The sequence below is a fragment of the Alosa alosa genome, chromosome 12 (genome assembly GCF_017589495.1).
Source record: "Alosa alosa isolate M-15738 ecotype Scorff River chromosome 12, AALO_Geno_1.1, whole genome shotgun sequence".
NCBI lineage: Eukaryota > Metazoa > Chordata > Actinopteri > Clupeiformes > Clupeidae > Alosa > Alosa alosa.
In genome coordinates this window covers 13759943-13774477 of record NC_063200.1, presented here as the reverse complement: position 1 = coordinate 13774477, position 14535 = coordinate 13759943, and the positions used below count along the sequence as shown (strand labels likewise).

At 47.8% G+C, this 14535-nt stretch overlaps 1 protein-coding gene across 1 annotated transcript in view; it reads left to right on the top strand.

Moving 5' to 3' along the window:
• LOC125304849 (lysyl oxidase homolog 2A-like) overlaps nt 1-14535 on the top strand; it is a 31472-nt gene that overhangs the window by 10612 nt on the left and 6325 nt on the right. Inside the window, exons 3-5 of the mRNA XM_048259356.1 lie at nt 5331-5539; nt 9440-9656; nt 11589-11772. Coding sequence (XP_048115313.1) covers nt 5331-5539; nt 9440-9656; nt 11589-11772 — 610 coding nt within the window. The remainder of the gene's footprint in view (nt 1-5330; nt 5540-9439; nt 9657-11588; nt 11773-14535) is intronic.

The window sequence follows — 14535 nt, the reverse complement described above, 5'->3', positions numbered from 1 at the left end:
CTCTCCCTCTCTTCTCCCCCTCTAAGGAAACCTATTCCTCTCTCCGCTCTTCTCCCCCTCTAAAGAAACCCTCTCCTTCTCTCCTCTCATCTCATCTCCCCCTGTAAAAGACATTCTCCATTTCCCTAATCATCTCTCCCCAGAATCAGTCCGGGGAGTTTTAGGAAAAGCTACTGCACGAGACCTCTACCCCTTTCTCTCTCTCCGTCTCGTTCTACCCGTCTCTCCCTCTCTCTCTCCATCTCTGTCCCTCTTGGCCCTCTTTCTTGCTCTTTCTACCCCTGCCCCCCTCTCTTGTCCCAGAGCCAGTCTCGGGGGCTTGTGGGGCGGTTGGTGTTATGAGACGCCCTGTTATGTTCCGCTCCCCTTTGCCACTGGGCTGTGCTGCCGCTCACACAGCAGCGCTTTTCAAAACAAGGCACGTGTTGGCCCAACGTGCACCACGGGCCGAGGAAGTCAGTCAGAGGGGGAGAGAGCGGAGAAGAAGGAAAAAAAGGAGGGAAAAAATGAAAAGAAATAGAAAAAAAAAAATGTCCGTGACTTTTTCGAGCATGACTGATTCACTGAGTGGGATCCGGGAGCTGCAGGGTCTTTATTTTTTTTTTATTCCACTGTGCAAAACAAGCACAGCAGAGGATAAACATTGTGAGAGGATCAACATTTGGAGGTTGGACTGTGAAAAGTCTGAAAAGTGCCCTTGATGCCAGCCAGACTGGCTGGCTGGACGAAGCCTGTGAGCAATGCCCCGAGCATGCAGAGGAATGCCTTACACACACACACACACACTGCCATGACTGTGCCCAGCTTCTGTGAGTGTGTGTGTCACGTTTGGCCTGGCAGTCCAGTCTAAGGACAGTCCAGTCACTAGTTCAAGCCCTCTTAAAAGTATGTGTGTGTGTGAGAGTGTGTGTGTGTGTGTGTGCGTGTGTGTGCGGGCGCGTTGTGTGTGTGTGCGTGCATGTGTATGTGTATGTGTGGGTGTGGGTGTGCAGTCACCCAGGCTGGCTTAATAAACGTAGTATGGCTCATGGTGAATTAGTATTTGTCTGGCTGACCCCTGGCAGAAGCGTGCGTCTGGTGAGGAAGGAGAGCGAGTTCTCACAGAGGTAAACGAGATAATTACAGTGCCCTAACGTTGCCGTCGACATGGTTGATAGCGATCGGCTAGCGTAGTGGTTTTGGTCTGTTTCCCACACGGGATAGATAGCCTCTGACATCAGTGCCGCTCTGGCCCAGGACTGGTCGGCCTTTGACCCAGGACTGGTGCGGAGCTGGCCCACAGCCATGCCGGCCCCCCTGAGTCCCAGAATCAGAGCAGAAGTGTGGTCGCTCTCTGGTTGTGGTCCGCTGGGCCGGTCTCTCATTTGTCCCCATCTGAGAAGCCGATGTGGTCGAGTGTGGCTGAGCTGGTGCCTGGTTGGCGATGCAGATCATGCCTTACATGCTCTGGGTCTCCCCCACACACACACACACACACACACACACACACACACTCACACACTCACACACAGACACACACACACAAGCACACACGCAAACACACCAGCCATTTTGTGTGTTGCACCATAGACTGCCTAACCAACACTGCCCAGATTTGTTTGTTTTCTTAAAAATAGCACAGTTGGTGTTGTTGTTTAGGAAGGGCTGCTACATTTTTGTCATGGTGCTCTGTTTTCACTCTCTGCCCTCTTCCTCTCCCTCTCTCTCTCTCTCACACACACACACACACACACACACACACACACACACACACACACACACACACACACACACACACAGATACTTAAACATAGGCGCTCACACACATACCTAGTTTGTGTAAATATACAGCATATCTTACCATCGGGTGGGGCCAGCTTACATAGTGGTCAGGCCCGACCCCATGCGCTGTATATGGCTCAGACATGTTGCTTACATTCCAATTATTCTCCTTTTTTGACTCCAGATTTAGAGGAGAAATGTAATGATACAGTAGGTCATAGCCACCACACAATCAATCAGTGATAATCATTCCTTTGAAATTTTTCAAATTCTATCTATCCAATCAGTAGAACTTCTGCTGGGTGTCTGTGAAGTGACGCCTCTGGAGTGTCCCAGCGCTCTTGGATGAGTTCCCTCTTTCTGACGGCTACAGTGCGCTTGTGTGTGTGTGTGTGTGTGTGTGTGTGTGTGTGTGTGTGTGTGTGTGTGTGTGTGTGCGTGTGTGTGTGTGTGTGAGAGAGAGAGCGTTTCACGGTCGAACGTCTCAACTGCAGGCTGGCCTGTGCGTGCATGTTGAGCTCCACATCAGCGTAGCCACAGGTTTTGCACATTGGCGGTTTACCTGGTTGACCAGCTTGTTAACCAACTTGTTTGACCACCCAATGATGGTTGGCCAGCTAGACCAGGAAAACTCTTGGCAAAAACATACCTTCAGCTGGTTTACCCAGCTTTTGATGGTAATTCAGCTGGTTTTGCTTGTTGTACCACCTCAAGATGGTAATTTTAGCTGGTGTTGCTGGTCTTACATTGCTGGTTAAACTGGCCATGCCAGCTTATGTTGGGCATTCTAGCAAACCAGCCTGACCATCTTATACCAACAATGTCACACTTGGCAGGCTGGTCACCATAATTACCATCTTACACCAGCTTTATCCCACATGACCGGCTGGTCACACCAGCACGACCAGTCACAAAGCACATGCCCAGTGCCCACTTCTCTATGAAAAGAACGAAAATAAAAGACGACAGCCTTTGCACTCTTGTGCCTTTAGTCTGCTACTGCTATGGTGCTATAGATGACCTATTCGGTACAAGCGCTATAAATTATATATAAGAATAATAACTGACTACAATAAAGAAGTGTCACTTTCAAACACACAAGTTAACACATTGGTACATCTGGCACATCTGGTTATGTCTTACTGCGAACCCTCGGTGAACTATATACGATATTGAAGATAAACATGACATGTGAACTGCATAGGATACTTTAGATAAACATGACGTGCGTTTCTCTCTCTGTCAATCTCTTGATGCTTTCGTTCTGTTCGGGGCCTCTGAAGGGCTGTTCACTCTGTTTTTCTGTTCGCTCCAGTCTCCGACTGTGCCGTGCCGTATTGTGCCGTACCTCGCGTCTGTGTTGGATTAAGCCGGGTGTCATTTTCACGGCGGTGGCGAGGGGCTCACGTCTGGTCTGGGGGCTTTGTGTAGGCAGTGGTCCTGCTACCAGGGAAACGGGGGTGTTTGTTCTACAGTCGGCCCTGTCTGCCCCCCAACACACACACACACACACCCTGGCCCTCTCACCTTGTGGACACAGGCCTTGCGGTTTTCTCCCGTCTGCCCTGCTAAGCCAAACAGTGCGGAGACAGATTTTAGGGTCCTGTTCAGGGTGCCGTGCTCGAGTGTCCTGCTGCCCCATTTCCTGCTGACCGGCCCAGCCGCCCTTGGCTTTGCTTTAAAGGCAGGTTGTGTCGCTCTTTGCTCCTGAGTCGTGTTTGACATTCCTCATCCCCACAACCCCGCCCATCTACTCCTCACCCGACAGCCCGTAATGGAAACTTACCGTCATCTTGCGGAGCTGTGGTACAGACGCTGCCTTCAGTTTATGAAAATATAACACACACACACACACACACACACACACACACACACACACATCCCACTCTGTTATCCCTCTCCACCAAGATCCTTCAACCCCATCCCACTACACCTCCTCTTCCATCCGACCACCGCACCTCTCCATCCTTGAAGTCCCATCCTCCCCATCCTTGAAGCCCCATATCCTTCCCTGCACTTTGTGGCTGGTGTGGTGGCTTAATAGAAGCCCAGCTCAGTCCCAACTCTTCCCTCCTCCCTCACACTCCCCTATTTTCATTTCTGGAAAGACATTCCTGCGCGCTGATGCCGTGCTGCAGGAAACCGACCCGTTTCCATCGGAGGCTGGAGTGTGGGGGCAGTGGGTGCAGCGGATCCCTGCTTGGACGCTGAACAGCACTGGGGTCAGCATTTCTGAGCAGCGAGCTGGCCCTCGTACGAGTCTTCCACTCCAGAGAGGCCGGCAGGAATGCTCCTTGGGCCTGTTTGTGGGCTGGGGGCTGGCGGGGTCTTTAAAGGATGGTGCCCAGAGTGCAAACACACACACACACACACACACATGCATGCTCACACACACACACACACATGCATGCATGCTCACACACACACACACGCACACACAGACACACACACACACACACACTCACACACACACACATGCATGCATGCTCACGCACACACACACACACGCACACACAGACACACGCACACACACACACACACACTAGAGAATACCTGCGCTCGGCCCCTGTGTTTTCAGGTCAGAGAGCGAGGCCAAGGTCAAAGGTTAGGGGCGGGAGAGATCTACAGATCCCTCTGAGTGACTTTCAGGTATGCCGTTGCCCACACGGCAGGTAGACTCTTTGTGTGTGTGTGTGTGTGTATGTGTGTGTGTGTGTGTGCGTGTAAGTGGATGTTTGAGTGATGGCCTTTGTCCCGCCCTCGCTCCACCCTGATCTGCCCTCACAGGCTTCACTGATTGACTGGGTGACCTCTGCCACATGCCTAAGGCACACACATACACACACACACTGTGCTTAAAGCGCATCAATGTTATGTGTTTCGTAATGCTGAAGAGCAGAGTTATGAAACACTGCAAGGGTCATAAGGCCAGCCCCTTATCCCCTGTTCTCCTCTGAGCTCAGTGGAGCGTTATATTACATTTAGGTTTTATGCATTCTTCTGGCCTTAAATTGTTGCCATCTTTCCTGCAACTTTCCCCAAGTTGTTTTCGGTTTCTGTGAAGTGTTCTGGTCTGGTTGATGATTAAGCAATAACACATGTTGCTCCTAAACATTTTGTTTTTGCTATTTTTTTTGCTGTCTCTGCTGTTTTCCCATGACGAAATGTTAATGCCTGTCCTCACCTCTCCTCCCTTACCTCACCTCCCTTCTCTCCCCTCTGCTGTCTCTTCTCCTCCCTTCTCATCTCCTCTCGTCCTCCTCCTCTCCTCCTCTCCTCCTCCCCTCCTCCTCTCCTCCCCCTGTCTTCCCCTCTGCTCTCCCATCTGCTCTCATTTATCCTCTCCTTTCCTCTCCTCCCCTCCGCGCCCTCGCTGCTCTCCCTTCTTCTCTCCTCTCCTCTCGTCCTCCTCCTCTCCTCTTCTTCCTCTTATCCTCCTCCCCTCCTCCTCTCCTCCCCCTGTCTTCCCCTCTGCTCTCCCTTCTTCTCTCCTCTCTTCTCCTCCTCTCCTCTTCTTCTTCTTATCCTCCTCCCCTCCTCCTGCCCCCCCCTCTTCTCTCCCCCACCAGAGTCTAAATGTGCAGGTAGAGGAGGTGCGCATCAGGGCTCTGTACTCCATGAGGAAGCGTGTGCCCATCACTGAGGGCTTCGTGGAGGTCAAGGAGGGAGGCAAGTGGAGGCAGATCTGCGACGAAGAGTGGTCAGGCATGAACTCACGCGTGATCTGTGGCATGTACGGATTCCCCGGAGAGAAGGGATACAACACCCGGCCCTACAAGTAAGCCAACCGACACTTACCCCACACAGCCACTCAGAGCCAGAAGCAGAAGCATGCCCTCAAACCAGAATCAGAATCCAGCTTAGAATCAGAATCAGAAACATGAATCAAACCATAATCAGAATCCAGCTTAGAATCAGAATCAGAAACATGAATCAAACCAGAATCAGAATCCTGCTTAGAATCAGAATCAGAAACATGCCTCAAACCAGAATCAGAATCCAGCTTCAAATCAGAATCAGAAACATGAATCAAACCAGAATCAGAATCCTGCTTAGAATCAGAGTCAGAAACATGAATCAAACCAGAATCAGAATCCAGCTTAGAATCAGAATCAGCTTTGTTGGTCATGTTGACACCAAAGCCTTCACTCAAGCAAGGACAATAAACAGATTATACAGACATTATGATGACATAAAAACAAACTATACATACAAGCAAACACCAACAAACAACAACAAGCAAAACAAGAGGGAAAAGTTCAGGCTCCAGAAAATAAGGTATCTTTCCAGGCTTTTGAACCACCCATGAGACATTTGTACAAATAAGATTTCACACAGTAGTTCCACCTTACTAGCCAAATGGCAGAAGTAGAATCCAGCAGACTGATGTTGACAGTGTGTTTTAGTGGACCCAAAAGTCAAGGATGGAAATCAGTTCTACAAATTACACTTTGATTGTACTCTGAATCACAACTACCAGAAATCCTGCACATGTTTGTTAACTCTCATTTGTTGGATAATCTTTGGGCTGCAGTTTGCTCCTTGAATGTGTGGGGTATACGAAAAGTAACAACACCATATGCTAGCAGACACGCAACTGGCACTGCACCCATCTATTGCACTAATTATCAAACCAAGATTGTTGACAAAAGAAAAATAGTTGACTTTTGGACCTGAGTTCTGTGGACAGGAAGTTCAGCCCCCCACCCACATTCTCTGTTTCTGTGTTTCTGCGTCTGCGAGCTCTGGCAGGCAGATGGTGAACGTCTCCGTCTGAAACATGACAGGGAGGCTTAAGCAAACATGCTCAATGAAGATAGATGAAGTTGGCTGCGGAGAGAGTGAGTCATTCCAGCTCCACGCTGAGAGCTTGCTGCGTGATCCGGATAGAAAGCAGATCAGACAAGGAATCCGAGCCGGATCAGGGCCGGATCAGGCTCAGACCGGTTCTGTAGACAACTGCCCCCTGGGTTGTCCTGCTCAGTACTGCACTGTGCACGACCATGGCTAAGGAGCTGGGCTAGCATGCAGTGGCTTGAGAAGTTGTGGTAGTTTAGTGGCTAAAGAGCACCGTTGTGCCCTTGAGCAAGGCAATTAATCCCAAGTTGCTCTGGGAATGCTGGCCCATATGTGGATAAAAGTGCCAGCCAAATGAGTAAGTTTAAGTTTAAAGTTTATGCCCTGAGAGATGAAAAGACATTTATTTAAACTCAAGACATCATTGATGATGCGAAGTCAGCGATGCAGGCAATGCAGGCTCCAATGCGAGAAAGAAAGGCTGGCTATGCCTGATGAAAATCAGACATCCTCAGACCACAGCTGGTTCGGAAACGGACACAGTGCAGGCTCTCCTATGGAGCTCTCTGTTCATTGCTTGATGTGGATGCCTGATCTTCTGGGGTGGGGCTTTGTTACCTCCCTCTGAACCTCATGCTAACTGATAGCAGAGGGGGGAGAAACTTACAGTAAAAACCCCTCCCACACACACACACACACACACACACACTCTCTCTCTCTCTCTCTCTCACACACACACACACACACTCTCTCTCTCTCTCTCTCACACACACACACACACACACACTCCTCTCACACACACACACACATGCATACACACACACACACACACACACACACATACACACCACCTGCCCCTGGCCCCACCTCTCCCTCAATACGAATCATTCCCAGCGTCTCCCCAACATAAATCCTCCACTTTCCCCTGTCTCGCACACTAAGGAACAGAGTGTTTCGTACAGTCTCAGGCTCTGGGGAATGTGAGGAGAGCACTGAGGAACGCTCGAGCCAGATGTGGGGGCTGCGGTTCTTGGGTGAACTACATAATTCTTCGTTTAATGATTCACTCTGTAGCCATGCATTCTCCCCGGAAGAGGAGCATAAGCAGCCTCACGTAATGCCCGCAGGTCGTCTGCCTGAGAGGGAGAGGGAGAGAGTGAGTTTCTGTTTGTCCAAACACAATCACTACTTGTTAAGCACGAGGCCTCTATTTAATTGCGTTACCCGTGCTTTCACAACCTCATGACACACTCTCCTGTTTGGCCCCCAAATAGCCGTTAAATTCAGAAATCCAAAACAAACAATTCTTTCAAAACTCCACTTCAAGCTTCCACAGAGCCGGAAAAAAGGGCCATTTTTACTGGGTGACCTTAAAACATGCCTTTTGGCTGGTCTTGTAATGCAAATATACGGGAATAATTTAGCCGTATGTTGACACTGTTGCATTCCCTTAAATGTTTTTCGTGCCCCACCAAAGTCTTTGGCTGCCGTCCTCCCATTCATATTAATAGACGTTTGCCCGGGGCTTTAGTACATTTTGTGTGGTGCAGCTCACAGTTCCATGCCATACATTGTCAGGAATAAATGACCATCTACTTTATGTCTAGAAGCCTGAAATAAAATACTAGCTATTTCCTTCATGTGGAAGTGTATACTGGTTCCAGCCATAGTTTTTTTGTGTGATATAGAAGCACAGCCCATAAATCTGTAATGCTGTTGATTATAGTCTTTTCTTTTTACAAGGATAGAAATGGTAGCCTAGCACTTATCCAGAAGAATTTGTTCCCAAGCACTGGAACATTTTTGTGTTCCATGTTCCACTGTTGTATTCCATGTAGCATATCCCTTTCTGAAACACACACTACAGTACATTCTCAATCACAGAGGGCCTTATAGACCATAAGTGTAAACTAACACTAAGGCACACATTATGTTGTGGCACTTTTTTAACACCACAGACAGTCAGGCTGCTGTTCTGTGTCGTTCAGTTGTCTGCTACCAGTGCGAGTTGATTGACTGGCGTTATGTGATGCTCCAAAGCCTTGCAATCCACATTCACACTGTGGGTCTATCTGTGGGATTCTCCCAGTCTCTCTGCCTCTTACTCACCCCAAAGGCATGCCCTCAACCCCCCCCCACCCCCCCCCAGTAGGAAAGGACTGACCCCACCGTCTGTCTGATTCACTGGCTAACCGAGCAAGACGTCTGGACTCCCAAACAGACTCACTTTTGTGTTTGGGATTATCACACTTCCTTCCAGTCAGATTTCAGACTGGAGATATGAAGCTGCTAGTTTTAATTTTGGAATACGCTCACCGATCCAAATGGCAGCAGAACCCCATCTGGCTCAGATGCGTTTTAGACCCGGCACAGGCTTGTGTCAGATCACAGCCAGATCCGTTTCAGAGTCACCCCCAGGGCGGGGTAATTAAATGCTCTGATTCACTCCAGGAGCACAAACCTACATGACCCTCCACTGTCTGCACAAAGCAGTGGCCTGACCCCTGATGTAGAGCCGTCTTGTGAGTGAAGTCTGCCTGCCAGGCCTGGGAGAGGGGTCGTGGGAACCGCCGGGCCACTGGAGTCCCAATAGGGGTCATTGTCTGACCAAAACAGCCATCAACTGTCTTTCATCAAGGACAGAAGCAAATAAATGAGAATAATTCTGTGGGGTTTAATTGGTAGATTGATGCCAAAAATCACTTAGATAGATAGACACACACAGACACACACACACACACACACACACACAAACAAACAAACACAAAAAATATAAATTTCTACCTCATTTTTTAGCATTTTGCAGCCTCACAGATTAGCACATACAGTATACATAATCAATCTTCTTCCTCTTCCTCTCTCTCTCTCTGTCTCTGTGCAGGCTGTTGGCTCGCAAGCGTAAGATCACATACTTTGGCTTCTTGGTGAACTGCACAGGGAATGAGGATCACCTGACCGGTTGTAAGATGGGTCGCCCCGTGCCCAAGAAGGGCAACAACACCTGCCCCAGTGGCATGCCCGCCGTGGTCAGCTGTGTTCCTGGAAGAGCCTTTGCCCCGACACACTCCGCTGGCTACAGCAAGGCCTATCGTGCCGAGGTAAAACTGTGTGCCCGCACAACACACATATTTACACAGCACACACACTTCAACTGTTTATGTGTACTGTGCATAAGCTACTATTTTAAAGTTGCATATTTAGACACTTCAACTGTTTATGTGTACTGTGCATAAGCTACTTTTTTAAAGTTGCATATTTAGACACTTCAACTGTTTATGCATACTGAGTGTTTTAGATTTAGCTGAAAAGTTGACACTTTGAGGTTTGGGCCAAAGTTTCTTTAATTATGTTTTCACCGAACCATATTGCTTCCATACAGAGCTCCCTATAAAGTAAAGTTAATCAGAAAGCTCTCTGTTGTATACAGATTACAAGCACTTATGATGATTGGATGGTGATGAGAACCTGGAACAGATTGGCTGTTTGTGGGGCTTAGAAGGGAACAAACTGTAGACGCCAGGTTCCGAATGAGAAGGAGGGGAATGTTTTCGATTGGGCTCCGTGACAACTAGTGTTCTGGAAACACAGGGATGATGGGGATCCCAGGCAGCAGTGACTTCCCACATCTGCCTGACTCCTCCCCCCCCCCCCCCCTCCTCTCGTCTGGCTGAGTGCAGGAGCAGGACTCCCCTGAGCTTCCAGGGAACGTGCCTGCACTTCTGTTTTCCAGCACTGCCCTCCAAAGGAACACGTGTCGTGTTTTTTGCTAGACATATAAACCTGAGTTCCATCAGGTTTCCCTCTCATGATTTCACTTTTTGCTTTCAATCTTTCCACCCTGACTTTGCTGGGAAGCGTGGTAGATCAGTCGACATCACTCTTTTTCCAGCGAATCACTTCCCTTTAGCCAGGCGGGGAGACGCCGTGACAACATCTGTCCCCCTCCGCTGAGTCACGGGCTGATGGAATGCCTGTTGTCATGACGTTAGGTCAGCGTTTGGCCAGCCGCAGTCGTGAATCACCAGACACAACAACACAAAGCGCACGGATCTCGCACACACATTAGTCCCGTGTTCCAGTCCGTAGCTGAGACATATGGCATCAGTGCAGGGGCTACGAGGTGTCCTGTGGAACTGTGGAGCTCAGATTAGAGCCAACATGTCCAGCTTGTTGTGATTTATGAGGAAGCAGATGAGGAAGATTTCGCTCCGTCCAGTCCCTGAGCTCTCACAGCTTCCATCGCCAAAGCATGTTTAGCCAAATGCCAGACCCGTTGCATAAAATCAGACGAGCGCACATGGTACCTCCCTCTTGCACTTTCGCTCACACAGAACTCTCTCTGTCTCCCTCTGTCCACATGTTCGAATACTTCTTCCCCACCTTCTCATTTTCTCAACAATGTAATGAAATGTATTAATGTCTTTAATGGCTTTCAATTACTTCACATACTCATTACTTCTGTGGGGCATTCACCCCATCCAACAACCCCAAGCCAAAAACGAACCACCTACAATGCCTTTGTCTCACTGTCATGCTCAAAGTAAACACCTGCTTTGATTTAGACACACACACAGACACACACATACACACATGCACACAGACACACACATACACACACATTGTTTGGGATTCATCTGCCATCAAAGCAGTCAGACCACAAAGCAGAGAACTGAGTGCTGGGGGTGGGGGGTGAGGGCAAAGCGGGGATAAATGAATATTAACCAACATCAGTCTCCCTTCTGGAGGTCGTCTCTGTGTTTAGACTACGGCTGTTCTGTACGCACAACAGCTGGAGAGGAATACACATAAAAGCCAAGCCGTCACTTTTGCTCAATCTGTCGCTATGTAAACAGCCATGATTTCCTGACTCTCTTTCCAGTGGTGGCCTGGGAAAAATGTTCAACTTCAGGAACTTCATACCTTTATTAGAGAGAGTGTAATTGTATTTTTGTGATTGTGATAAGGGCTATATACGCCTAAGCTATCATATAATAACATCTATCATTTTGCAAAATGTTATGTTTCCACAGCAACCCCTGGTGCGTTTGAGAGGCGGTGCCAACATTGGAGAGGGTCGTGTGGAGGTCCTGAAGAATGGCCAATGGGGAACCATTTGCGACGACAGTTGGAACATGGTGGCTGCCTCAGTGGTGTGCCGTGAGCTGGGCTACGGCAGTGCCAAGGAGGCCCTCTCTGGAGGCAGACTGGGTCAAGGTGGGCACTCCACAGCATTATAGATCAGTCCACAACATTCTAGATCATTCCACAACATTTTAGATCACTCCACACCATTCTATATCACTCTACAATATTCTAAATCACTCCACAATATTCTAGATTACTCCACAGCATTCTAGATCAGTCCACAACATTCTAGATCACTCCACAGCATTCTAGATCAGTCCACAGCATTCTAGATCAATCCACAATATTCTAGGTCACCCCACACCATTCTAGATCAGTCCACAATATTCTAGGTCACTCTACAACAGTCTAGATCACTCCACAGCATTCTAGATCAGTCCACAATATTCTATATCACTCCACATCATTCTATATCAATCCAGCATTCTACAGTATATCCATGCATATATCACTCTACAGCATTCTATATCATTCCACATCATGTTATATCATTCTATATCACTCTACAGCATTCTATATCATTCCACATCATGTTATATCATTCTATATCATTGCACAACATTCTATGTCATTCCTTTCCATATAATCCCTCTCCATTCCACAGCTGTATCATTCCATCCCATTCCATTTCATTCCTTTCTACTTAATTAAACTTCCTTCCCTCCTTATTGCAGTTAATTAAATTCCATTCCATTTGATTCAACTCAGCTCATCTCAGATTGAAACTCTAGATTTAGATGAATGGCTGGTTAATATGTGGGCTTTGCATAAAGTCTAGCTTGACTTGGCAGAGCGTGAGCTGATAGGCAAAAGATCTGTCCGGTTAGCACATAGACTCCAGCCAGGAGATACCTTGGCTTGACCACACACTGGAAAGGTGTGAGCCAGCGGAGCTCTGGGCATGACTGCTGAGTGTGGTGTTAGTATTATGTCTGTGTGTCTGTCTGTCTGTCTGTCGGGGGAGTCTATAGGATAGACTGATCCAGCCCACCTCAGCAGAACAGTCTGAGCTGTGAGCAGCTGCAGGACTGCTGGCTTCAGCAGACCCCTCCTGGCCCAGGAGGCCGACTAGTCCAAAGGAAAACATGAAAAGCCCTTGAAGTGCCTGGTAGATCTCTGGGCAGGTCTGTTTTTGTGACATCTGTTCACCAAATGACCGGCGTGCTGATATGCCAAGGAAGTGATTTGATGCACATGTGCACTGGACCGAAGCGCAAACAAAACAAAACAAAAGCAAAACGAGAAAAAAAAACGTGACACTTCCATTCCCACACCCACCATCAAATAAATATTTTTGTTCTTGCAGAGAAAATGACTCAGGCTATCAAAACCTATTTAGATACTTTCCCCATCTGTTTTGAACTCTCACCAGCATACAGGCAGTCTTTTGGTGAAGCTTTTATGTCTGAAAACTCTTCAGCTTAAAGGGACACCAGGCAACGTTTTCGTGTTAATTACTCATCTTCGTAAGTCGGTATATGGTTAAATGACTCATTACGGGGCGAATGAAGACTCTCTCGCCCGCCCCTACTGCCTGTAGCAAGAATATCCCACTTGCAAGTTCAGTGTATCTTACCCACCGACCGAAGCAGGATCAATTTACATCCTGCATCCACAGCACAGAGGCAGGCTAACGAAACGCTAGCGATTGTTGCAAACGTGTGTACAATGGCAGAGCCGGCGAAGAAGCAGCGAAAACACCTTGATGGAAGATGCAAAGAAATGGAAAAGAGCTTCAGACCGAGCGAGGGGAAGTTTCGTAGAGAAAAAGCATCAGGCTTGCCTGGTGTCCCTTTAAAGGTTGTTGTTTTGACATGACAGATGCTTGCGGTGGTCGTTACTATTGAAGTATAGTAAATATAGTATTTCCCATATCAGTATTTTTCTTTAATAGATTATTTTGAAGAGAGTATTTCCCATATCAGTATTTTTCTTTAGTATATTATTTTGAAGAGAGTATTTCCCATATCAGTATTTTTATATTTAGTATATTATTTTGAAGAGAGTATTTTCCATATCAGTATTTTTCTGTAATAAATGTTTTTGAAGAGAGTATTTCCCATATTAGTATTTTTCTGTAATAAATGTTTTTGCAGAGAGTATTTCCCGTATTAGTATTTTTCTTTAATAGATGTTTTTGTTCAAGGTCATTTACGTGCCCAAGGTCATTTACGTGATCTGCACCTATGCTCTGTGCTTCTGTAATTGAAGCCATACTCTTGGCATTGTTGGAGCTGGTCTCTACCCGCCTGTGGAGGCTCCAAATGAGGGCTTTGCCTCACATGCCCAGTAAGAGACTCTCTAATGTGTGGTCAGTCATCCCCCTTGGTCAGCAACATTCCCCAGTAACTGAGCACGGCTCCACCGGGACTTGTTTCTTTGGATTAGCTTTGGCGTTCCGCGGTTTTCTGGGATTTATAGTGAAAGTGTTTCGTCCAGAGCTGGAGAGTTGAACAGCATCGTTGAGCCCGTAATCTCCTCCTCATCCTCCCTGTCATAAATACGAACCTGGATGATGCTTTCTGACAGATGAGACAGTCGCAAGTGCTATTTACCACCACGACTCTCTCTGACAGATGAGCCAATCCTGACTGTTATTTACGACTTTTCCCTGACAGATGAGCCAATCGTGAGTGTTATTGACCACCACTCTCTATAACAGATGAGCAGTTCTCGAGCGTTATTGACCACCACTCTCTATAACAGATGAGCAGTTCTCGAGCGTTATTGACCACCTGCTACGGTCTCGTCTGTTCCTCCCACGTCCCATTCAGATTCTGAGGAGTGATGGGGCCAGTGGGGATGAGGGGAATCAGCTGTGGTGTTTGGAGT